We start from the raw sequence: 24,468 nt of genomic DNA on the forward strand, positions 1-24,468 counted from the left end.
CCTGGACTAAACCATGATCCCAAAAAGCACCAGCCCGAGTCCCACCTGAACCCAATCCTAAAATCAACATCTTACTGAATCTTATAGCAATTGAAAGTTGTTGCTTCTCCCCATGCCCTTTGTGAATTTGCTTGAACCAGCACTGTCCCCATATACTTCCTCAAACAAAACTAGAATGTTAAATATTTGGTGAATCAAAAACCCAAATCAGTGTTTCATCTGGCTGAAGTCCTTGATCTTGACTTTCTTGAGAAAAGAATACACATTCACCAATACATTCATTCATTCATTTATTCATTCAAAAAGCTTTTATTGAGTGCCTAGTATGTCAAAGGTATTATTCAAGCTGCTGGGGATACAAAGACAAAAAAGAAAGGAAAAAAAAAGAGAAGAAGCTGTCCTAGCCCTCCAGGAAGCTACTTTTTATGTTATTGGAAAATAATCAGGGAAAAAAACCCTCTCACATTTCCCAGCATTCACAAAGAGTGGACCAACCTCCAGAACAGAAGAGCAGAGTTGCTGAGGTCATCCTGGAAATATTTAAAATTGAAGGCAACAAAGTCCTCAATAGAACTGGCAGACTTGGGGATTGGGGAAAAACATGAACACTCCTCTCTAATCTTCTCTGTATGCAGCTAACCAAAGGCTATATATAAATTGCAGAGCAGTTGGTGATCTGCATTAGTGCAGCGAGTTTCCTCACCAGAAGTCCCTTACACATCAGTGGTGTCAAACTTAAATAGAAAAGGATCTCTGTGGGTCATATAGTGACTTAGAAAACCACAGATTAACATTATCTGTGTTGTATTATAGTTTTATTCATTTTGTTAAACATTTCCCAAATATATTTTAAACACATGTGCTCAGGAATTTTGCTGGCCTTGAGTTTGATACCTCTGCTCTACACCAGTGAAATCACAGATAAAGGTTCTTCTTGCTCCTCCTGCCAAAAGCATAAAAAAAGGGGAGAAAGGGCTAATAATTGGGAATACTGCTCCTTGTATTTTGCCCGAGCTATTCTTTGAAGGAAGCTAAAGTCATTCTTTAAGGAGGCTTAGATTTCCTATAAAACTCTACCCAGGATACAAAAAAAAAAGCACTTAAAAACCTTCCTGTTGAGAGGAGATAACAGCCTGAAAAATCCTGGTGTCTCAGTCAGAGATGTCACATTGCAGGGGATAGAGCACTGGAGTCAGAAAAATGGGACTCCTTATCCTGCCTTAGGCACATTATGCTGGGAAAGTCTCTTCCTTTCCATAGGCCTCAGTTTTGCCATCTTTAACATGGGTATAAAATCCCAGAGTAGATGGGTCGAATGAAATGACATCCATAAAACATCTTGTACGTCTTAAAGCACTATGCAAATTATAACTAGTATTATGACCCATGTAAAAGTTCACTGACCTTCCTTGCAATGTCTCTCAGCTTCTTAAAAAAGTCATCAGATGCATGGTTGTCCCCACCCTCTGACTGGATGGGTTCCACAATAATCCCTGCCACAGTCTTCTTCTTTTTCCGGTATTTCACAATCAGGTCTTCCACCTGGTCAGAAAAAGAGTAAATGATATTCCGTTTCCTTGGGGCTTTCCTCAAGGATAATTACAGACATAGATCAGTTATCATTACCACACATTTGGGTCACCAGGTCATGGACACCTAGAATTTGGGGCTGGAAGCAATCTAATCAGCTATTCCAATTCCCTTATTTTATAGATAAGGAAATAGGGCAAAAGAGGAATGACTTGTCCGAGGCCACACAAACAGTAAGTGAAATAGCCAAGTTTTAAGGCAAGGTTCTGAGACTCCAAATCCACTATTTTTTCCACCACACACTTTTGGGTGCCCGGATCTGGCAGATGGGTAGATTTCAACATAGGTTCCTCAACAGATATGCTTGTTCTCCCAATTCTCACACAATCTTAGTCTGTATCACACCACCCTCCAAAATAGATTTATCATTTCTGTTAAGATATTTGAAATTTCCAAATGTACATAATACATAAAAGTCAACTAAAAGTCTCTTAAAAGGCAGTTTTCTTTGGGCAAAAAGGAAAAATGCTCAAGTGTTCACAGCTTGTTAGCAAAAACAAACAAAACAAAACAAAAAAACCTTCAACCCAAAACACACAACCTATATGATATAAATGACAGTAAAAAGTAATATGATTTAAGATACTTGATTTACTTAAAAATATTCTCTGGGGGAGGGAGGGCAGCTAGGTGAGGAAGTGGATAAAGCACTGGCCCTGGATTCAGGAGGACCTAAGTTCAAATCCGACCTCAGACACTTGATACTTACTAGCTGTGTGACCCTGGGCAAGTCACTTAACCCCAATTGCCCCACAAAACCCCAAAAAACCAAAAAACAAACAAAAAGAAACAATGAGGAAATCAGAAAAACATGGGAAAACTAATATGAAGTGGCATAGTGAAGAAAGTAGAAAAGACAACAGTATATATAAGTACAATAACATGAATGATAAAGGATTCTTATTTTTTAGGGGCTTAAAATGAATTTTGTAGGGGCCTAGAGAGGAACCAGTGTCCAAAAGGGCTTTATGAAAATCTGGGGATGGTTGGGGAAAGAAGAAGAGATGCGGAACACTGCACAGGTCACCTGACCTCTCTGAGCCTCAGTTTCCAACTCTTATCTGGGACATGGAGGGGTATAAGTTGAATGGGCTTTAGGTCCCTTTCAGCTACAAGATTTTTTTTTTTAGCTTGTAAGATATGGGCTTTTTCTGGTGCTTGGGAACCAAGGGCCAAATTTCATGTTGCTGAGACATGGCCCCAGTTCTGACCAATTCCTCTGCTGATGGCAGCTGTTCAGTTCCTCACACAGACCCTTTGTTTGCATGTTTCCTCACCCTGATTCGACCAGTAAGATGTTTCCAAGGCTCAGAGTGAGGAATGAAGTCAGGTTAGAAAGGCCAGGACATGTGCTTTGGGGAGTATTGTTACCTCTTCCAAACAGCGGGCCTCTTCTTGTTGATTCTCTTTCACAAACTCTTCCAGAGGATACTTTAGCCGAGGAAATGGAGCAATGGGCCAGTCAAAGGAAGGGATGTCTAGCTTGTGAATGGCTTTGGAGTGAGTGGTAGCTAGGCAACCTAAATCCAAAACCAAAACAAAACACCAACACCACCCCAAACCAAAGAATTAGAATCTTACTGTGTGGGGAGTGAGAGGAACAACATTTGGAAAAAGAGATGGAAGGCCCAATACCCCCAGAGTCATCAACAGTCAGGAGGAGGCTTATAGCAGCACCCCTCTTTGGGATAGCTCCGTCTCTTCCCCAGTGTCCTATGGACAGATACATTTCCTCAGAATGTTACATTCTGGCAACTTTTTGCCAAGCCAAGAAATAACAACTTGGAAACAAGTAATGACAGCATTCTTACCCATTGTTCTCCCATGAAATGCGCCCATGAAAGAGAGGATACTGTAGTCTGGGCAGCCTGGATACTAGAAATATAAAACAATCAGTCAGTATGTCCTTATTGGGGAGCCAGGATACTTTGTTCTCTGGAGTTATACAGAGGTTAGTCTCTTAGAACTTAGGAAACATAAATGATAGTCTAGGGAGACTTACCTCTGCACACCCTCCCAACTCCCACTTGCAGATTAATCTGGTTTCCCAAGCCAATTAAATGGACAAACCAGAGAAATCATCCATACGAAGTTCAGAGGACCATTTTATGTCCAGAATCCAAAACCACCAACTGACAGTCACATTGAGGCCTATGCTATTGTTGGGAATCTATGTTGGGGACTTGGGGTGGGTGGTTCACAGCTGCAGTTGAGATGACCCAAGAAAACCCGTGGGAGATATCCAAATCTGTTTGAATAATTGAGCTGGATAAAAGGGGAGTTAAGCCCTTTAGAAACTGAACTTCAGCCCCTTCCCAGTGCCCCCAGGAAGGTAGCAATTGCTCTATGGGAAGCAGGATGAACACCAAAATAGCATGTCTCATCCCCAAGTAAAATGCAACAGCAATTGTCCATGAGCCTTCCTTGTCCCCCTCCAGAGTTAGAAAAAGTGCTGGAATATAGACATCATTCAAGCTAGAGGTATTAGTTAGGACTTGAGATGGAATCCTGGGACCTGGAACCCAGAGGGTCTGGGTTGTTTTTAAGAGCAAAAGGCACCTCCCAGAGCCATCTGTTCTTAGCTCTTCCTCTCCATGTCAACAAGGAAATCTCTAGACCTTCCATTAATGGCAGGAGGCCACTCAGCATTTGACCATATTTTTAGATCAGTTAAATTCCTAAAGTTTCCAAGGAAATCCCTATATAGATGCCCAACTATGGGAGGCCTGGTATTAATGGATATGAATAGGGAGATGGAAGGAGACCAGACAGGGAAATTCATCTTCTTGTATTCAGACATGAGAATACATGGAAGTATATAGGCTGGGGTCAATAATACTTTCAAGTCCAGAGTTGAGAGGATAAGTGCAAGTCCATTTACCTGGTTAATCATACATGTTTCTAGCTCCTCCTTTGTCGCACTAGTGTGACCCCTCTCCTTGTTCTGAAACAAAGAAAAAACCACCCCCACCAACCAAAAGGATTTTTATTTCATCAGGAAAGAGCAAGAGGACATTATGGGGCTGTGTAAATAGTGCTTGATGGGCACGCCAGTGTTTGAGGCTGGAAACAAAGGCCCTGTGCTATAAGGGGTGTACATGTGGAGGTAATGAAGCTAGGTGGCACAGGGGATAGAGTGCTGGGCCTGGAGTCAGGAAAACCTGGGTTCAAATCTGGTTTCAGACACTTGCTAACTGTATGACCCTGGGCAAGTCATTTAACCTTTGTTTCCCTCAGTTTCCTCATCTGTAAAATGACAATAATAATACCGACACTTCCCAGGGTTGTTTTAAGGTGCTTGGCATAGTATTTGAAGCACAGTAGCTCCTATGTAAATAGCTATTATTATTATTCTTGTTGTTATTATTATTAGGACCTCTGGAAAAAGGGGAAAGTTGCAGCATAAAAGGAAGAGGGATGAGATTCCAATAAGCTTGAGTAATCAAGGATGGATGGAAGGGAGATGAAGAGGGAAAAAAATAGGGTCCCAGGAGAAATGTAACACAACCTGGATCAGACTCCTGCATTCTGGAAAGTGTGAGATGATTTCCTGGCCTATTCACCTATTTCCCCTTTGTGGGGAACAATAGTGTAGTGGGTTTTATTGTTTTAGCATTCAAAGCCCTGCCACACATTCTCCAGGCAGCCTTAATCTACCTCAATCTGTTTTATTGTTTCTTCTTAGCTCTCTCACTTACAAAGCATTGTATTAGATGACCTCCAAAGTTCCTTCCAGCTCCATGCCGATGATCCAGTGATCCTAGTCTGTTTGCTCTCCCTTCCTTTCCCCCCATGAGATGATTCAGACTTTGGGGGAGTGTTTTCTGATCATAAGTACAAATATACTGGAGTTTAAAATTTATCCTTAGGAAACCCCCCCACAGTTAACCCATCTGAAGTTTTTTTCTCCTTTTCTCTGCCTTAGCTTATTTTACTGTATTTTATTATATTATATTTTATTATACTTATTTTCACTGTTCAGTCATAGCCATCACTTTGGAAATATATCACACAGTATGTGTATGTACTTGATTTCTATTCTTGCTCTTCAAATCACATTGTAAAATAGAATTCTAGAGCTGGAAGGAACTTGGTCCAACTCTCTCATTTGAAAGCTGAGGAAACTGATGAGGCCTTTGTGAGTGTGAGAGGGACTCACCCTGTACCACATGAATATGGTTTTGAAGGCATTTTCATTAGAGCAGGAGCCACAGGACATTGTGACGATCTGGGAGAGGCCTTTTGGGGCCACCTAGGAAAAAGCAGACAAACCAAGCTGTGAGATACAGTTATGAATACCACACCCACCAAGCTTTATTTTTTGTTCCCCACCGTTAACTGCCTAAGATTACTAGCAATCTTAAATCCAATGGTCTTTCTTTAGTCCCTATCCTTTTGGATCTCTCTGTAGCTTTGGACACTGTTGACCCCTCTCTCCTCCTGTATTCTCTCTTCTTTTGGCTTTTTTGACACTGTTCTCTTGTGTTTCTGCTCCTACCTGTCTGGTTGTACTTTCTTAGTTCCTTTGTTGGATCATGATCAGAGTTCTACCCCCTTTGTAGGCAGCTCTTTCCTCAGAGATCTTTCTTTAACCCACTTCTATTGTCTTTCTACCTTCTCTCTCCTTTGGTGATCTAAGTAGCTCCAACAAGTTCAATTCTGCCTTTCTGCAGAAGTTTCCATCTACAAGCCCTGAGCTCTAGTCCCACATCACTAATGCCTGGTGAACAGCTCTACTTAAGCACTTAAGCATCTCATACATCTGTGTCCAAAATAGAATCCATTGTCTTTCTCCCTGAACCTACCCTTCCTTCTAACTCCCTGTTTCTGTCAAGTGCACCATCTTTCCAGTCATGCAAGTTTATAATACCGGAATTATCTTTAATTCTTCACTCTCTCCCTCCCTCCCCCATGTCTAATCAGTTGCCAAGACTTTTCAATCCTATCTCCCTCACATCTCTCATCTATGTCACCTTTTCTTCCCTGTCTTGCTAGGTTCATTACAGTGACCTCTTGATTTATTACTCTTCTCCATTCCACCCTCCACATAGCTGCCAAATTGATACTCCTAAAACACAGGGTCATTTCACTCCTCCGCTCTAGAACGTTCAGGGGTTCTATAATGCCACTAGGACAAAATAAAAACTCCTTGGCTATGGCATCAAAATCTTGATATTTTCCAACTCATTTCCCAATGTCCCTATTTCATCTGAAGGCAACATCATCCTTTTAGTCACCCAGATTTACAACTTCAGAGTCATCCTAGACTCTTCCCAATCCTTCATCCCTAAATCCAATCAAATATGAAAGCAGTTATACTTCCCAATATACCAGATCAGATCATCTCTTTTCAATTCAATCACACAACCAGGCCCTTAACACATTTTGCCTGGACTGTGGTATTAACCTTATTGGAAGCCCAGCTTCCAACTCTTCTATACAGCTGGCAAAATACTCTTCCTAAGGTGTAGGTCTGATCATATGACTGTCCTGTTCACAAATCTTTAGTGGAAACTCCTTAGGCTGACATTTAAAGCTTCACATACTTTATGGTACGGCCAAACTGGACAGCTAGCTATTTCCATCTCCTGTGTCCATACACTTTCCTTCTTTCTTTCTTTTTTTGGTAAGGCAATTGGGGTTAAGTGACTTGCCCAGGGTCACACAGCTAGTAATTGTTGTGTCTGAGGCTGGGTTTGAACTCAAGTCCTCCTGAATCCAGGGCCAGTGCTCTATCCACTGCACCACCTAGCTTCCCCTTGTCCATACACTTTCACAAGCTGTATCCCCAGGCCTGAAATATCCTCAGTCCTTAGCCTGGAATCCTTATTTTCTTTCATGGTGTAGTTTAATTGGCACTTCCCCTGTGAAGCCTTTCCCAATTCCTGCAGGGGTTAGTGTTCTTTCCCTCCTCAGATAATCTTCTACTTCCTTATTTATGTACCTGTTATGTTGTCTAGTAGAATGTAAACTCCCTAAAGATTGTGACTGTCTCATTTTTGTTTTCATAGGCCCACAGTGTATATGATAGTGCTTTGTACATAGTAGGTGCTAATGGATTGTTTACTGAACTGAACTGCAAATATATTCATGACTCCTGCTTTTCTGACATGAAGTGATAGAGCAGTGCTGATGACTGAGATTTAATATTTTGTAAAAAAGTGGTGTTAGGCCCAACTCTTATAACTGCTGAGTGTTAACAGAGCCAGACAGGGGTAAGGCAACAGACTTGTGAGAACAGGAAGGCAATCATCCTCTCTTATATCCTGAGGCTTCCTTTGGACAGTACATAAAACAGGGAGACCCGGGACTTTAGATGATTACTCCTAAACTGGTCCTTGTTCTGTGGCTTGGGAGCTAAATGTCTTTAGGCAGTCAGGTGAGAAATCATAATGGCAAGAATAGTGAAGATCTGGGAAGTCTGATTACCTGGGAGGGTTTTACCTGTGTGTCTATATTCCTTTCTGTGGTATATGTCACTAGAAAAGTATTGTGCACTGGGTTATGATGAGGTTTTGTTAGGCAGAGTCAGAAGATTAGCAACAGTTGCATCTTTGACATCTTTTGGGCCTCTGTTTTCTTGAGCCTTCTTGTGTAAGAGATCTCTGGACCTTGACAAGCTGGGGATGTGGGAGGCTGACTTTCAAATGTCAGAAAGTTGGGGGGGGGGGGGTCGCAGGTACTTTCTCCAGTTAGTGACTTACTGCTGGAACTGTTTCTTGTGCTATGTAAAATTGAATTACCAACCCTGAATTCCACGTATGACCTCTTTCACTCAAAAGTGATTTCTTTATACACTAGGAGAGGAGCTAGAATCTGAAAGAGGTCAAGAATGATCTTGTTAGTTTAACAAAGACAAAGTGGAAGGTTCACACTGAACTTACCGAAAGTAAAGACTCTTTTAACTTTTCGGGAAAATTTTCTGGAGGAAATACTCCGAGGGCAGGTCTGTTGATGAATGTGCCCTGGAAAACAGAAACAGTAAATTCTTCAAATGTGACTCTCGATAGATTTTCAGCATATCCCTTAACAGCAACACTTTTATCACTGCTTTTTTATATCATATTAAATGAACTACCCACAGTTTCTGGCTACCCCTGCTACATAATACTGTATACATATTTAGATGTACTTCTATTTATTTTTGCAGGGATGGGCAGGAGGGAACAACAAATTACAATACACTATGCCTTCAGGATTTATTTTGGTGAGGGCTTTTTTTGTTTTGTTTGCCATATGCCAAGCTGTTATAGCTGTTCTAATTATTCAGTTACTTAGTAGTTACACATTTCCTTTGGGATTAAAGGGATAGACGATATTGAATGCACAAAGAACAACTGTGGTACTGGGGAAAGGGTGCTTGATTTGGAATCAGCAGACCTGGGTTTGACTCTTCACTCCACACTGGCTAAATAATTTAACATCTCAGATTCTTCATCTTTAAAATGCAGAGAGCATTGGGGGGCAGCTAGATGGCGCAGTGGTAAAGCACCGGCCCTGGATTCAGGCGTACCTGAGTTCAAATCTGGCCTTAGACACTTGACACTTACTAGCTGTGTGGCCCTGGGCAAGTCACTTAACCCTCATTGCCCTGCAAAAAAAAAATGCAGAGGTTGGACTAGGTGGCCTCTATAGTCACTTCCTTTTTTTCAAGATATGATGCTATGGCAGCAAAGAGGGTAGATGCCTATGAGCTAGGATTTGAGGGGCATGAAGAGTTTCCCCCAGATCTGCCAAGGTGCCGTTAAAGACTCTGCTTTAGGCTTTGACATCATGTTTTCAGGAAATTCCTGACCTTTGTTTATCCAGGAGAGGTAACATTATCACAGATAATAACTCATGTAGTGTGTAGTACTTTAAAATCTCAGCCCTTGGGGCAGCTAGGTGGCATAGTAGATAAAGCACCAGCCTTGGATTCAGGAGGATCTGAGTTCAAATCCACCCTCAGACACTTGACACTAGCTGTGTGACCCTGGGCAAGTCACTTAACCCTAATTGCCTAGCAAAAATAAAATAAAATCTCAGCCCTTTCTTCAAAGGGAATGTAAGAAATGTTATCCCACTGTGCAAATAAGGAAAACGAGGTTCAAAGGGACTGTGACTTGCCCAAGGTTACACACACATCAAGTAAGAGAGCTGGGACTCAAACTCATTTCCTTTGACTCCAAATCTAGTACTTTATATGATACTATGCTGCCTGCATTTTGATGGGGGGAGAGGGGAAGCAAGATTTACAACTTAGGGTCTAAATAGATTGTTGTTGTTTGTCCTTTGTTCTCAAAGAGGACCAATGACATCATGGGGCGGTGTCTTCACTTGAGCATGAATTAGATTTAAGTGACACAAAGCTTATGAAAGTCATCAGCCTCACTCTCTGCTCCAGAGTCAACATCCAGTGGCAAGACAAAAGTTAAGATGATTGGCAATGGCCCAGGATGTAGTGGATGACTTTGGTCTTTCCACATTAAGATCTTTCCCAGGTCTCAGTTTGTCTGAGGCAACTCCCATTCAATGAATAAGGACAAGATAAGAACTGAGACAAAAGATCGTCTAATTTACCATAACAAAACTTAATAAATGTTTGTTGGGTTGAATTAAATGAACTGGGATGTCCCCAGTCAACCAGGCTGGGAAGATGGGAAGAAGTTCTGAAAAGGGAGGCCTAAGGGAAATTTGAAGATCAACTGTTTATCTACTATATAAAATTTTTGCCTTGGACCAATCCTGGCTACTAGAAGTAATCAACAAGGGTTTAGAAACTGAACAAGTGACTTGGAATAAGTGACTTCCTACTATTCAACACCAGCTCCAAAGCTCTTTGAAGTAATTTGGTTGCCAACACAACCCACTGAAGACACCTGCTTTCAGAGTGCATTAAGATACATGGGAGGGCCTTTCTTTCCTGGCCTAGCTAAACAAGGAATGCCAAACATGCAGACTCACTGTGATTTTAGCTGCTGTCAGCTGTCCTATTAGTCGGTGGCCATAGGAATATTTCTGATGTACATAACTGAAAAGGCAGGAGGCAAGTTTCCCTGGGTGGGTCATGTAGGGAATTCCTCCTGTCACTGCTCCAATGCCTGTAGTTTTGCCCAAACTATGGGCAAAAACATTCTATATTCATGGGTACAGACAGAAACTATCATTCAGGGTCATACAGTATCACAACACAACACAAACACACTGGGAACTTTAGTATTGTGATTCAATTTAAGAGCATGGTTGAAAAATACGGTTTAAAATGTTCATTTTAGGCATTTGTTTTTTGTTGAGAGGAATGTTCTTCCTTAGGCATAAATTCTCGATTTAGATCATCAACCCCCTGGGGACAATTTACTTTTGGTTGAGTATTTACTGAATGTCCATAATTACTAAATGGAATCAAAATACTTAGCTTCAAAGCAGGGTGACCAAAATATGAGTATAAGAACACATTTTTGCCCTGTTCTCAAAATTCCTCAGCATCACCTTCCCTCCTTCTGCTGCTCATTCTAAGCCTGCTGTAAGCTCAGAGAGTAAGGAGGAGAGAGAATTAGGTGGCCAGGCAGGAAATTACTGCTTATATTATCTGCTGGTGCCCGTGCTGTTGAAGAGCTACCCCAACTCGGTTTTTGAGCACTTCAGCTCCTCCTTGTCAGAGATGCCCATTCCCTATACATGGCACTATCACTCACACAATGGTTTGAAGGCTAGTTCTGCAGTTTTATGCTTCAGAGAACCCCTTCCTTTGCATTTTGAACATGAGTTTCCTAGAGCTTAGATTCTCTGGCTATTCCTCTTGCAGTGGGCAATTTACTTTGGAAATGTCTTCAGCTATGCATGCTAGGCCTTTTTATACCCTTTCTTTTCTTCCTGGGGTCTTTTGGGTTTCCATTAGTCTGCTTAGCACTAGGAGCCTTCTCTTCTGCCTGGTCCCCTATCTGGAGTGGCTGTTTCAGCAAAGAACAGACTGCTATATTTATATTTCCTGATTGGGGGAAATTGGGGACTTCATTTAAAAAAAAATTTCTTGTGACCCAGGGGGTGTGAGATTCCTTTTGTTAGGCATATAAGCAAAATTAAATGACCTGAACAAGGATTCATGCTGAAACGAAGGAGAAAGGCATTTTCCATAATGAATATAAACTTGGTATCCTTTGGTTCTGATGACATGTAAATTAGCTATCATCAAAGCATTCTTCTTCAGAACGCCATTAATCACTGGCATGGCAAAAAAAAAAACAACCATTTGCACGTGATAATGTGGTATTCCTTTGTCCCTTTTTTCTGTTCCTCTGGCTCCTTTCCATCTGCCTACAAACATCCTTTAAAAAGGCAATCATTTGTTCTTTATGGAGACAGTATGATATAGTAAAAAAAAAATTGGCTCTGAAGTCATAGGACTTGGGTTCAAATCCTGTCTCTGTTGCTCACAACCTATGTGACCTTGGGTAAATGAAGCTTCTTGGGCATCAGTTTCCTCATCTATAAGAAATGGGATTGGCTACCATGGCACCTAAGGTCCTTTCTAGTTTTAGCTTTAAGATTTTATGTAGGGGCAGCTAGGTGGTGCAGTAGATAAAGCACTGGCCCTGGATTCAGGAGGACCTGAGTTCAAATCTGGCCTCAGACACTTGACACTTACTAGCTGTGTGATCCTGGGCAAGTCACTTAACCCTCATTGCCCCGCAAAAAAAAAAAAAAAATAAGGGCTGCTGGTGGTGGTGGTGGTATCTAATCTATTGTCTTTTATTTTTAAACAAGTATGATCTTTTTGCCCGGCTATTGTCCCACCTCTTTTATCTCTTTTATTGCTAATTTTCCTGAAAATATCTATAATCACTATTTCTATTTCCTTGTTACCTGTTTTCTCTTCAGTCCCTTGCATTTGTGCTGTCCCCACTATTGTCCTGAAACTGCTTTCCCAAAGGTTGCCAATGAGCAATGAACAAATCCTTCCCCCATCTTTTAAAATTATCTGTTGGTTTTTTTTGTCTATTTTTGGGGGGGAGGGACAATGAGGGTTAAGTGACTTGCTCAGGGTCACACAGCTAGTAAGTGTCAAGTGTCTGAGGCTGGATTTGAACTCAGGTCTTCCTGAATCCAGGGCTGATGCTTTATCCACTGTGCCACCTAGCTGCCCCCTCATGCTGTTCTTCTGATCAAAAATCTTCAGTGGATCCCTAATGCCTACCAAATAAAGTTCAAAATGCTGTGCTGTGTGAAATGTATTCATCTTCCTCCACCTTCTAACCTGGCACCATCCTTCCTTTCCAGCCTTATCTTATGGGAAACACTCTATAGCATATATAGGGGGAGGGTTTAAATCTGTTTTCATTGACATAGGGGATTCTTGGATCAGGAAACTCCCTTTATCCTGTGATTCAACCAAAATGGCACACTTCTCTTTGCAACAACTCCTACCTTATCACTAAAAAAATCTCCCAAAAAACAACCCCTTCCCCAAACACACATACATTTACTCTACTCTTCCATCTCCCTGATAGGGCAACCTGAATCCATAGCCACCACCCAGATTGGGGAACACTTATTTATATCATGGATAGCCAACCTTCCTTATAGAGCAAAAGACTGAAGGCTACCACTTTTCTCTCCCTGTGATGACTTCTGTCAGATTTCCCTGGTAGTAGCCACTTAATTAGGAAAAAGACTTGGGGGGAAGCTTTTTAAAAAAATTCCCACTGTTATATTGCCACTGTGCTGTAACTTATAGAAATAATGTTATAAAACACATCAGCTGTGTGCAGAACGATGTGCTAAGTGCTGGGGCAGATATATAATACAGAGAAGACCTAGTCCTTGATCTAAAAGAACTTACAATCTGGTAAGGGGCTAAGACACAGTCACAAATGATAATCTTGAAACACTTTTAACATGATGTAGTGCTAAGTAGTCAAAGTGCTTGGCCCTGGGAATGAAATTTGTCCAGCCCAATGCATTACAATTGGGTACATAGTGAAATTTGTTCTTTGCTATAGGTGAGGAGCTGCACCAAAGGGAGTGGCTGATAAAATAGAAGCAAAATGCACAACCAGCTTATAACTTGGACTATTTTCTTACTGAAAAGACATGAATGTATTTTCCTTTGGGTGCATGGAAGACAACAAGAAAAATAGAACTTTTTAGTTACCTAGCAGAGCCTGAAATGAAGAACAACAGGTTCCCAGGGTTCTCCTGATGGTCTTAAAGTATATAAAAATGAGGCATTCACAAACACAGAAGGCCAAATAAACAGTTAGATTCAGTGTCTATTCTCTGAATCTGTCATAGTCTCCTAACAGTACATGTTGGATTATAACATCATGGAATCATAGAAGGGACCTTAGAGATGATTTAGTTCAATCTCCTAATTTACAAATGAAGATAGTGAGAACCAGTGAGGTCAAGTGATTTGTTCAAAGCAGAGCTGGGATTCAAACTCAGCTTGGCTGACTTCAATCTTACCACATGATGTTTCCTTTCACATTAATCATACAGTCTAGAATTTGGTTGGTTGTTATTTTTGCTGGTACAAACGTGGAAATGGACAAGACTCGTGGGGTTTCCTGGCTTGGGTGAGTTTCTGTAAGTCAGTCTGTATATAGGAGAAGTACTGTTTTATCAGCCAGGATTACCTATAACTAGTTAAACGTCACAATGTTCCCCAGGAATGGGTCTCTTGATGAAGTGCAATGAGTGCTGGATTTGGAAAAGGATGACCTTGGTTTAAATTCATGTTCTTTCCCTTACTCTCTATATGACTTTGGGAAACATTTAACTTCATAGCCTCAGTAAGCTCATCTATGAAAATGAAGGAATTGTCCTAGGTGAGCTCCAAGTTCTAGGTTCTCTGAGATACAGAAAGATATAGACAATATCCTTAAAACCACATATAAAGGTTTGTTTCTCCCCATCAAGAGCCACACCATGGAGGCATGCAACACCCCTCCTATAGGAAAGATCTCCCAGACAGAATCAGCAATATTTCTGCATGTGAGTCTGGATCTATGGAACATCAAAACTAAGCCAGCTGGGCCAGTAAAACTCCCTCAATTGGGTGGTTGAACAATGTGAAGAAATTCTATTTCATCATGTCAAAGATCTCTTTGGGTGATTTTTTATTTACTCAGTAAACCATGTTAGCCCAGTTATCCCTTTTACTCAATTTTGTTACACTCATTTTCTCTACGACTAAAAAAAAAGGTTGTATTTAACTTGCAAAGTTAACTTTCCTATCTTCAAAGTCCATTTTAATGAAGAGCCCATTGGAAGGAAAGGCACTGTGGTAACTTGAGGAGTACATAGACTGAGCTCTTTCTTCTGCCAAGATTAGCTGCTAGATTTAATTTCCTTAGGCAACTTCCTTTTTGTGTGTGAAAATATTTCCTTCAACATTTCCTATAGCTTTGTTATTATGTGTTTAGCTGGTTTCACGTATGCATTACTAGACCATATTCTCCTGTGTCTTATCAGCACCTAGCCTAGTGCTCTGCATACAATGCATCTGTGCCTGTTTATTGTATTTGTACTGTATAACTAAATGAGAGGCAGTGTGGTGAAATGGTTAGTGAGCTGGATTCAAAATCATCTCGTCCCACCTATGATACATACTTCTTTGTGACCCTGGACAAGCTATTTAACCCCTAAGTGTCTTAGGCCAATGGCATCAAACTCAAATGGCAAGAAGATCCCTGCTAGTTGCATATTGACTTAGAAAACCAACCACAAATTAACAATGTTTTATTGAATTTTTGTCAAACATTTCCCAATTACATTTTAATCTGGTTCTGGCTGCTATTGGGAGTTTTGCCTTGGGATTTTTTGCAAGGCCTAGTTGTGAGTTTCACATCTATCTCTGCTGTAGGCAACTTCCTAAGACTCTTAAGTTGCAGAACAGTTTCTGAACTACATTGGTAGAAGGAGTTCTCGCTAGGAGTTCCCTATAGACTAACAACCTCTCCCCAAACCCCCTAAAAAACAAAGAACAAAAACAAATGAGCTCATCCTGCTCAGTTTCTGTCTTAGAGGAAGGAGGAAAATTCATGATGGGTGAAATAGATTAAATTTGGTTAATTTTGGAGGTGACTGGGCATTCAGAGATGCAGAATATCTGTCCTTTAGGCTTCTTGCTCAGGGTCACAAACCTAGTAAGTGCCAGAATTTCAACATGGATCTTCTTGACTTCAAGTTAAGGGCTCTCTATCTTTTTGGACCAAGTGGGTGACATTATCATCATTATGGTTATTATCAAATACTTGTAAAAAAAAAACCAAAACAAAAAACAAATACTTGTACCTACACAGAGTTGTGAAGAATGTTCCATAAAAATATTCTACACATGTGGTTTACCAGTCGCTAGATCTCAGTACTATTGACTGAGCAGGGCAGGATAGGATGACTACTCCAACAACAGGGCATTCAAAATAGCTCAGTATGGGTAATCAGGCTTGCTTCCCTCAGAAAGCCTGCAGTCAAGTCCTGCTCAGTAAAGTGCCATCCCTACTGGCAGCTGACATCATGAAATGTATTGGAAATGTTTGTTGACATATTCATTTGGCACCAACTGGCATAGCATCTGGGATCTGTACAAAGTTTAGTAACAAAAATTGCTCTTCAAAAGTAAATAAACTCATTGCAGCACTCACTGCCCAAAATAGGTCTCATTAGAAACCTTCCTGAGGACTTTGATTCCGTCTTAAAGGAAGAAAACAGAGCTGAGCTTGTTAAACTGCAACTGGCAAAAAAACCAATCTAAAAACCACCCACCCAGCTGCCCAAAGAATTCCAACCCGAACATTCTTAATTCAGAAAGAAGACTAGGAAATAGATCCATGTGCAATCTGATTCATTCACTCACATTTAAAATCCAGCTTGCTCAGAAGCAGCTTTTGAGCAGAAAAATTCTCACACTGTAAGAGTCCCAGTCTGCTCTGCTGATCCATCTACATGTTCATGCCTAATCCAGACCAATGTGTTTTTTCCCCTACAAGCCAAATGACTTACCACATTTTGGGGCTGCTGGACAAGCTTTACCAAAGCTGGGTGGCTGTAACCTGAGAGGGGAAGAAGGACATAATTAGAGTCCAGAAGAGCATCAGGAACTTCCCTAACCTGCTTCCTTTGGAGCACATGCTACCTTAGTTTTGTCTCTGGCCCTCTGAATACTATAATGAAGAGGGCAGCTAGGTGGTGCAGTGGATAAAGCACTGGTCCTGGATTCTGGAGGGCCTGAGTTCAAATCTGGCCTCAGACACTTGACACTTACTAGCTGTGTGACCCTGGGCAAGTCACTTAAACCTCATTGCCCTGCAAAAACAAATACTATAATGAATCTTTTCTTTTCTTTTCTTTTCTTTTTGGGTGGGGCAATGAGGGTTAAGTGATTTGCCCAAGGTCACACAGCTAGTAAGTGTCAAGTGTCTGAAGCCAGATTTGAACTCAGGTTCTCCTGACTCCAGAGCCGGTGCTCTATCCACCGCACCACCTAGTTGCCCCCAGATCTTTTCTTAAGAACAAAGGTGGGGTCATAGAATCATAGAACTAGAGTTGGAGGGGTTATCAGAAATCATCTAGTAAACCCCTTATCCCCCATATTACAGTTGAGGAAACTAAACAGAAGTCAAGTGACTTTCCTAGAATCACACAACTAAATAAGTGTCTGAGGCTGGATTTGAGCCCAGGTTTTCCTGACTCTAGGCCCAGTGCTCTCTGTCATGCCATTTAGCTGCCTCACGAGATTAAGTGACTTTCCTTGCATTTGGTAGCTAGTTAAGTGTCTGAGACAAGATTCTAACTTAGGGCTTCCTGACCTTAAGTCTTGCAGTCTATCCACAGCTTTTTTTTTTTTTTTTGGCAGGGCAATGAGGGTTAAGTGACTTGCCCAAGGTCACACAGCTAGTTAAGTGTCAAGTGTCTGAGGCTGGATTTGAACTCAGGTCCTCCTGACTCCAAGGCCAGTGCTTTATCCACTGTGCCACCTAGCTGCCCTTTTTTGTTTGTTTGTTTGTTTGTTTGTTTTTTTGGGGGGGTTGCAGGACAATAAGGGTTAAGTGACTTGCCCAGGGTCACACAGCTAGTAAGTGTCAAGTGTCTGAGGCTGGATTTGAACTCAGGTCCTCCTGAATCCAGGGCCGGTGCTTTATCTACTGTGCCATCTAGCTGCCCCCCTTATCCACAACTCTTTACCACCTACTTGTCTCATCATGACTACTATTATCATTTTACAGATTAGAAAGCAGAGGATCAGAGAGGATGAGCAAATTGTCCAAGGCTACCTTGCTAGTAAGTGGAAGGAGCCAAGACTGGAACCCAAGTCTTTCTGAATCCAAATCCAGTGTTCTTTCAGCCACTATTATTCCACTAAGATCCTTCTCTAATGATTTACTGTGGTGAAGAAGTATCCCTGGGGTTTGGAGCCCATGCCAACTGAGTGCCAGCTCTGACAACTCCTATCAAATGGGGAAATGTTCAGGATATGGGCCAGGAAAATGAGGTTCAGAGATGAGAAATGACTTGCCAAGGGTTATAGAAGTAGCATTCACTGACTCCAAATAGGTGTTCTTTAACTTTCCTGGCTTCTTATCTTTCCCCTATTTTCCAGAAGTTCTGTGAGTAGAAACCATGCCTTATCCCTCTGTGTAACCACTATACTACTGAGCCCAATTCTGGGTTCATAGAGTAGGAACTAAATATTTGTTCATGATAATGAGGAGAAAAATAGGGAGGTGAAATGAAGTAACTTGTCAAATGTCACACAATCCAATTAATTAGTAGCTAATCTTGACCCAGAATCTAAGTCTTCTGGCTTCCAGTCCAGTACTTTTTCCAGTGGGCCATTTTTAATGTGAAACAAAATAGTTTATTTTTGGCATTTTTTTTTTGGAAAGCTCGTCAATAAGCCAGTAGGAAGGGTGGCAGTACAGTGGCATGTAGATTGGATTTAAGATCCTTTAGGGCAAAGATTTTTTTTTCCATTTTTGTCTTTGTACCCTCATCACTTAGCACATTGCCTGACATGTAGTAGGAACTTATAAGCTTGTCGAGAATCTCAGCTATATTATGGTGTGGAAACAGCAACATCATTAGCTTTGAGGTTCCAGGACCTGGGCCTTTTACAGGTTATTTCACTCTTTTTTAGTTTTCTTCTTTGCAAAAGGAGGACCAGAAGGTTTCTAAGGTTTCCTCTAGCACTAAATCCTATGAACCTTAATTCTGTGGAACATTGTAATTCTATGCCATGACCCAGGAATAATTCCCATCTGGGATGCCTAGCCTTCTTTTACCCTCTGAGCTATTATTTTCCCTCTGATTTATTAATTTATGAGGGCTGAAATATAGGGTTAAATTCCACTTTCCCTCAATCCAGCGTCATTTCTGATCACATGACAAGCCAACCTCATTTCTTAGGAGGAGAGGAAGGGAAAGGGAAGGAGGAAAAAAAGCCCAGGGTTAGAACTCTCTAGTCACTTTAAGAAAGGAGTCTTCTGGATTTGGGCTTTTTCTTCCTTTTCTTTTCTCTCCTTCTTTTTTTTTCTTTCTTTCTTTCTTTCTTTTTTTTTTTTTTGCAGGAAGCCTCTTTTTGGCTAAAGGTCTGTCCAAATTAATCCCTTATCTCTCTGCTCAGGCAGTTAGTGGGGCTTCTCTGTCTTGGCTGATAAGTGTGCTCTGGCAAAGAAGTGTCCTATTAAATCCCAAAGGGTACATAATCTAGTTGTCAGATTCAAATCGTTTTGCTGGCTTCTATATAGTAAAGATACAGCTGAGACCCTGATCTGAGATCAGAAAACCCATAGCCACCTGGAGTTCTTAATGTCCTTTTACTTTCTTTGCTTTTTATAGATAAGCATGTCTCTGAACTAAAGGCCATGTTCAGTTTTTCCAATCTATGTCAAAAGAACCATCAAAATCCATTTTTTTTTCAGTTTCTCTCTACTAATAAAGGCTGATATTTATATAGCACTTTTCCATATAAATCAAAGTGACATTCCCTGTATCACCTCTTTTGAACTTCATAACAATCCTTTGTACTACCATAGGGGTTATCTTCTTTTTACAGATGGGGGACTGAGGGTCTGGGAGGTTAGATGACTTGTTTCCATTGGTACACAGTAAATGGTAGAAGTTGGATTTGAACCCAGAGCACCTTATCCATGACACCAAGCCTGGAAGGTAAGTGACCTCAGACATAAGAAGGTAAGTGGAATCAGCCATAAGATCACAGTATTCAGTGTTAGAAGCGACCTAGAGAAGGTCTAGTCAAACACCCAATGTCATTTTTCAGAGGAGGTGGAGAGAAAAATAAAATGGCTTCCAACCTGTGTGGCCTGGGGCAAGTCACTTAACTTCTGTGGATCTCATCTGTAAAATGAAGGGCTTGAGGGGCAGCTAGGTGGCACAGTGGATAGAGCACCGGCCCTGGATTCAGGAGGACCTGAGTTCAAATACGGCTTCAGACCTTTGACACTTACTAGCTGTGTGACCCTGGGCAAGTCACTTAACCCCAACTGCCTCACCAAAAAAAAGAAAAAAATGAAGGGCTTGAAAAGATGATCTCTAAGGTCCATTCCAAGTCCTGCTCCATTATTCTTCTAGTTCTAAAAACATGGACCATTCTCCCAAGATCACCAAAGAATAAGTCACAGTGTTGTTATCTCTATTTATTGCTATAGCTGGATGGTAATGAGAAGTTCCCAGGTCATTCCAGCAAGGATGTCCCAATCACTCTGGCTACTAAGAAAATGTAAGTTTGGAGAGTGTTTGAGATTTGCCCAAAATTCTATAGCTAGTTAAGTGACAGAAGCATAGCTACTTTCAATGGACTCAGCTTGAAGATCTTCAGTGAAAGCAGAATTCATTGCTCAATAGTGCCCATTTCTAGTTATTGGAGTGTTTCATTTTACACTATTTCCCTATAATTTTTTTTGGGGGGGGCGGGGCAATGAGGGTTAAGTGACTTGCCCAGGGACACAGAGCTAGTAAGTGCCAAGTGTCTGAGGTTGGATTTGAACTCAGGTCCTCCTGAATACAGGGCTGGTGCTTTATCCACTGCACCACCTAGCTGCCTCCTTAATTATGTTTTAAACAACTCAGTGGTTCTTGAAAACAGTTTGTCTCTAATGTTTTGGCTCAACAAAAGATCAGAGCATTCCACAAATAGAAGGGGCTATTTCAATAAATAATGAGTACCCTGTCATGAGAATTTTCAAACAGTGTCAGGATTATTTGTATAAATAACTCATGTTTCAGGTAGGGTTTAGACCAGATGACCTTCAAGGTGTCTTCCAACTCTTGAGATTAAATGATTTTACGATTTCTAAGGATCGATCTGGAAGAGAGTAGATGAAGAGAGCTTGAAAATTCACTCAGTCACTATTTTCTCCCATTGAATCAACCAAATCTAGAACCCTAGATTTGGAATCAGATGACTGGATTAAAATCCTGTCTCTGCCAGTTACTGCCTTTGTGACCTTGGGTAGGTCCACTGAGGACAAAGACTACCTTACTCTTGCTTTTGTATCCTCAGTGTCTAGGGCAGTGTCTGGCACAGAATAGGGACTTAATAAATGATTATTGATGAACTGAAGTCATTTAGCCTTTCTAGACCTCAGTTTCCATCTATATAAAAAAAATGAGGGGGTTGGACTATTTGGCTTATAAGGGAGGCCCCTTCAAGTCCTATATCTGTGATCCTATTAGTAGAAGCTATCTGGCAAACTGGAGAAGGAATTACTTAATTTAAATTAAACTCAATGGATCGAGTTTTAAAAACAGAAGAAATTCATAAACCATTGAATGGAAAGGTTTTGCAAAGACCCCACCACCCTCAGTTTATATAGGAATTTGTAGTGGTTGCCATGTTATCTCAACTTCTCTACTTGGTAACTCCTTATTGTCTTTTTTTGTTGTTGTTGTGGGGCAATGAGGGTTAAGTGACTTGCCCAGGGCCACAGAGCTAGTAAGTCTCAAGTGTCTGAGGCTGGATTTGAACTCAGATCCTCCTGAATCCAGGGCCTGTGCTTTATTCACTGCATCACCTAGCCACCCTCTAATTGTCTTTTTGATGGCAAGTAAATGTGTTTGAGGTAATGTTCTCAATAAATGCAGGAGTGTGGAAGACAAAGTAAGTTTCAGGAGGAATATCTTCAGGCCAGTTTGGGGGTGTAATGGTGAGTAGGAGTGTAGCCAAGGAAGAGCTCTACCATTAACCATCCTGTGTTATCTGAGGGCACATGTTTCAACAGCCCTTCAGCCTACAAGTCTTTAAATTTAGCAGGAAATCAATTGAAAAAAAATGTTTAAAAAGCACTCAAGAAACCCTAAAGCAAGTCTCCCAGCAGAGATTGACATCACAGTTTCCTGGAGCTAAATGCATTTCCATATGAGATCTGCATATCATATATTTAGTGCAGCTCAGAATCAGGGATATGGCTGCAGTAAGGGGGTATCTACTAAATCAACATATTTGTGCAGCACTGAGAACCCAAAAGAAAGGCCAAGGGGCAGCTAGGTGGAGAAGTGGATGGAGTGCCAGCCCTGGATTCAGGAGGACCTGAGTTCGGGTCCGGCCTCAGACATTTGACACTTGCTGGCTGTGTGACCCTGGGCAAGTCACTTAACCCCAATTGCCTCACAAAAAAAAAAGAAAAGAAAAAAAGAAATACATAAAAACAAAAGAAAGGCCAAATTTGATCTTCTTTTAAGTTTCAGAGGCTTTATGGACTATTTATAGGGTGTCACATGATACACAAAATCAACTTAACATGAAATTACATGTAAGGTTAAGTGAAATCTGTACCCTATATCTAAACCCCACAAATTGGAAAATTTGCACATGCATAGTACTAAGATAACAAGATTATTCAACCTTTACTGTAGCTAAATGATTCACTCAATTGGACTAGCCAGACCTGGGATTTAATTATTTGAGCATTTAATCCAGAGCTCTTATCAATTTGTTGTACTATATTAAATTTACATATTTAATTGAAATTCAGTTGTTTAACAAACATGTTTGTTAAATGTGGTTAGTCATATCAAAGTAGGTCTCTGCCAGTGTTATCTAGCTTAAATTTGAATTTATTGGTTTCTGGACACTATGTCTTTAATTTGCTTTATATATACTTAATGAAGTTAATGACAAGCATGGTGATGAAGGTATAGCAAGACTCCTTTGCTGCCACTGAGGGAGTTCAGGGATTTGTCTCAGGTCAAATAGCTTAGAAAGAGGCCTGAATAATCTGCAAAAAAAAATATTATTCCCCAGTAAATAATGAAGTATTTTCCTTCATCAGTAACAGAGCATGCATAATGAATTATTTTTCAGTAGCTGAATTGGTTTCCATTTGCACTGATTTACCTTTATGCCTTCACATATTCTGCCTTGTGACCAATGATACCCATCTTTTGTGAGACTTACCTATAGGAAGGGAGGAAATTTGAGAATAAAGATCTAACATCCGGTTGCCATCCACATCCACCAGGTAGTTTCCTCGGCTCTCATTGTAGTTGCAGAAGAAGTGAACGGATTCTGCATTCTTTCAGAAAAAGAGAGAAGCTGATTCAGGCTTATCACAACGCAGTAGCTTCAGGTCCATTTAAAGTCAACCTTGTATTTTTTTAAATTGGTAAAAAATTCTCAGAACAATCCCTGTTCTAATCAATGAGTTTTAAACAAGAGGTATGGTTTCACCACACAAATCCAGAACGGATGCTGGGCAATGTTCTCTCCCAAAAGTCTGAGTGCAGTTTTAAACTTTAATACCTTAAAATTATATTCAGATTTTTGAGACACCCTGTAATATACAGCCTACATTCAGATATCATGAGTAACTGTGGTTCTTTCAGCTGCTTTCTGCATTCAGTCTAAAAGACAAGGTGGACTATGCCAGATAGCCAGAGAATCTCTTTGTAACTAAGCAGCAAACATTAGCAAATTCTTAGTTCCTACTTGCAACCCCAGTGAAAGCAATATATGGGTATCAAAAATGCCATACTGGATAGTATCAGTGGTTCGTCTATCTCAGCGTCTGGCTCTGATATGGATGAGACCATGCCAGCTAGTCTTCTCTGAAAGTTATTTATGATCTAAGAAAACCCCTCATTTCCTCTACATGCATGATATGTCTCCATGACCCATGGATTTGCACATATTGCAAATCTATACTTAATCTAAAAGGAAGCAAATGAGTGTATGTAGCTGCTAAAATCTGCATCTGAATGAGTCAGGTGAAAACACCAAATGCCTCCTTCTTATTTCTGTAATAGTAAAACTTAGTGCATTTGTCCTTTAACTTAGAAACAGATGACTCCATTTCTAGGCCTAGATGAGACATCTGTTCCATTCTCCCTCCCCCAGCCCTGGCACACGAGTTGTTAGAAAGTGTAGGAATGTTGGAAACAGCAACATCTGATAAAAGCACACACAAAAGAACAAGCAAGGATATAGATGTTATGACTTTGTGACAAAAGTTATCATTACTAAGTCCTTTGGTGTTCTCTGTGCCCAAGACCTCAGGCAGAAGCATGTCCCAACATAAAATGAATAATCGTTTTACAGGTCAACACAAAGAAAAACATACAGGCCACTTAGGAACATTTGACACCCCCTGACCTTGCTTCCCCCAAGCCAGACTGCTTTGCCACAAAGAAAGTTCCCCTGGCTTTCTTGCTTTCACCTCCTTCTATCCCACATAGCTTTAAAATCAGCCTTAACTCAATGGGCCAGCCTCAAAAGGAGTCAAGAGGTTGTAACTCTCCTGGCATTTCCATGCTGCCTGTGGGCAGGCTCAGAGTGAGAGACAGGTTGGGACACTCACTGAGGCCAGTGGGAGGAGTGGCTGTCCTTTTGCCCCAACAGATCAATTCCCTCCAGTAAGGAGCATTTGGAAAAGTCATTAAATA

The 24,468-nt window shown here is 40.9% G+C and overlaps 1 protein-coding gene across 3 annotated transcripts in view; it reads right to left on the reverse strand.

Annotated features, from left to right (window-relative positions):
• ABAT (4-aminobutyrate aminotransferase) overlaps window positions 1–24,468 on the reverse strand; it is a 134,747-nt gene that overhangs the window by 12,894 nt on the left and 97,385 nt on the right. For all 3 annotated transcript variants that reach the window (XM_044004629.1, XM_044004621.1, XM_044004635.1), the window contains exons 5-12: window positions 22,985–23,102; window positions 16,573–16,622; window positions 8,475–8,555; window positions 5,750–5,842; window positions 4,472–4,534; window positions 3,402–3,465; window positions 2,962–3,110; window positions 1,405–1,542 (exon numbers count right to left, since the gene is read on the reverse strand). In XM_044004629.1, coding sequence (XP_043860564.1) covers window positions 1,405–1,542; window positions 2,962–3,110; window positions 3,402–3,465; window positions 4,472–4,534; window positions 5,750–5,842; window positions 8,475–8,555; window positions 16,573–16,622; window positions 22,985–23,102 — 756 coding nt within the window. The remainder of the gene's footprint in view (window positions 1–1,404; window positions 1,543–2,961; window positions 3,111–3,401; window positions 3,466–4,471; window positions 4,535–5,749; window positions 5,843–8,474; window positions 8,556–16,572; window positions 16,623–22,984; window positions 23,103–24,468) is intronic.

The sequence above is a fragment of the Dromiciops gliroides genome, chromosome 1 (assembly GCF_019393635.1).
Source record: "Dromiciops gliroides isolate mDroGli1 chromosome 1, mDroGli1.pri, whole genome shotgun sequence".
In the NCBI taxonomy this organism is placed as follows: Eukaryota; Metazoa; Chordata; class Mammalia; order Microbiotheria; family Microbiotheriidae; genus Dromiciops; species Dromiciops gliroides.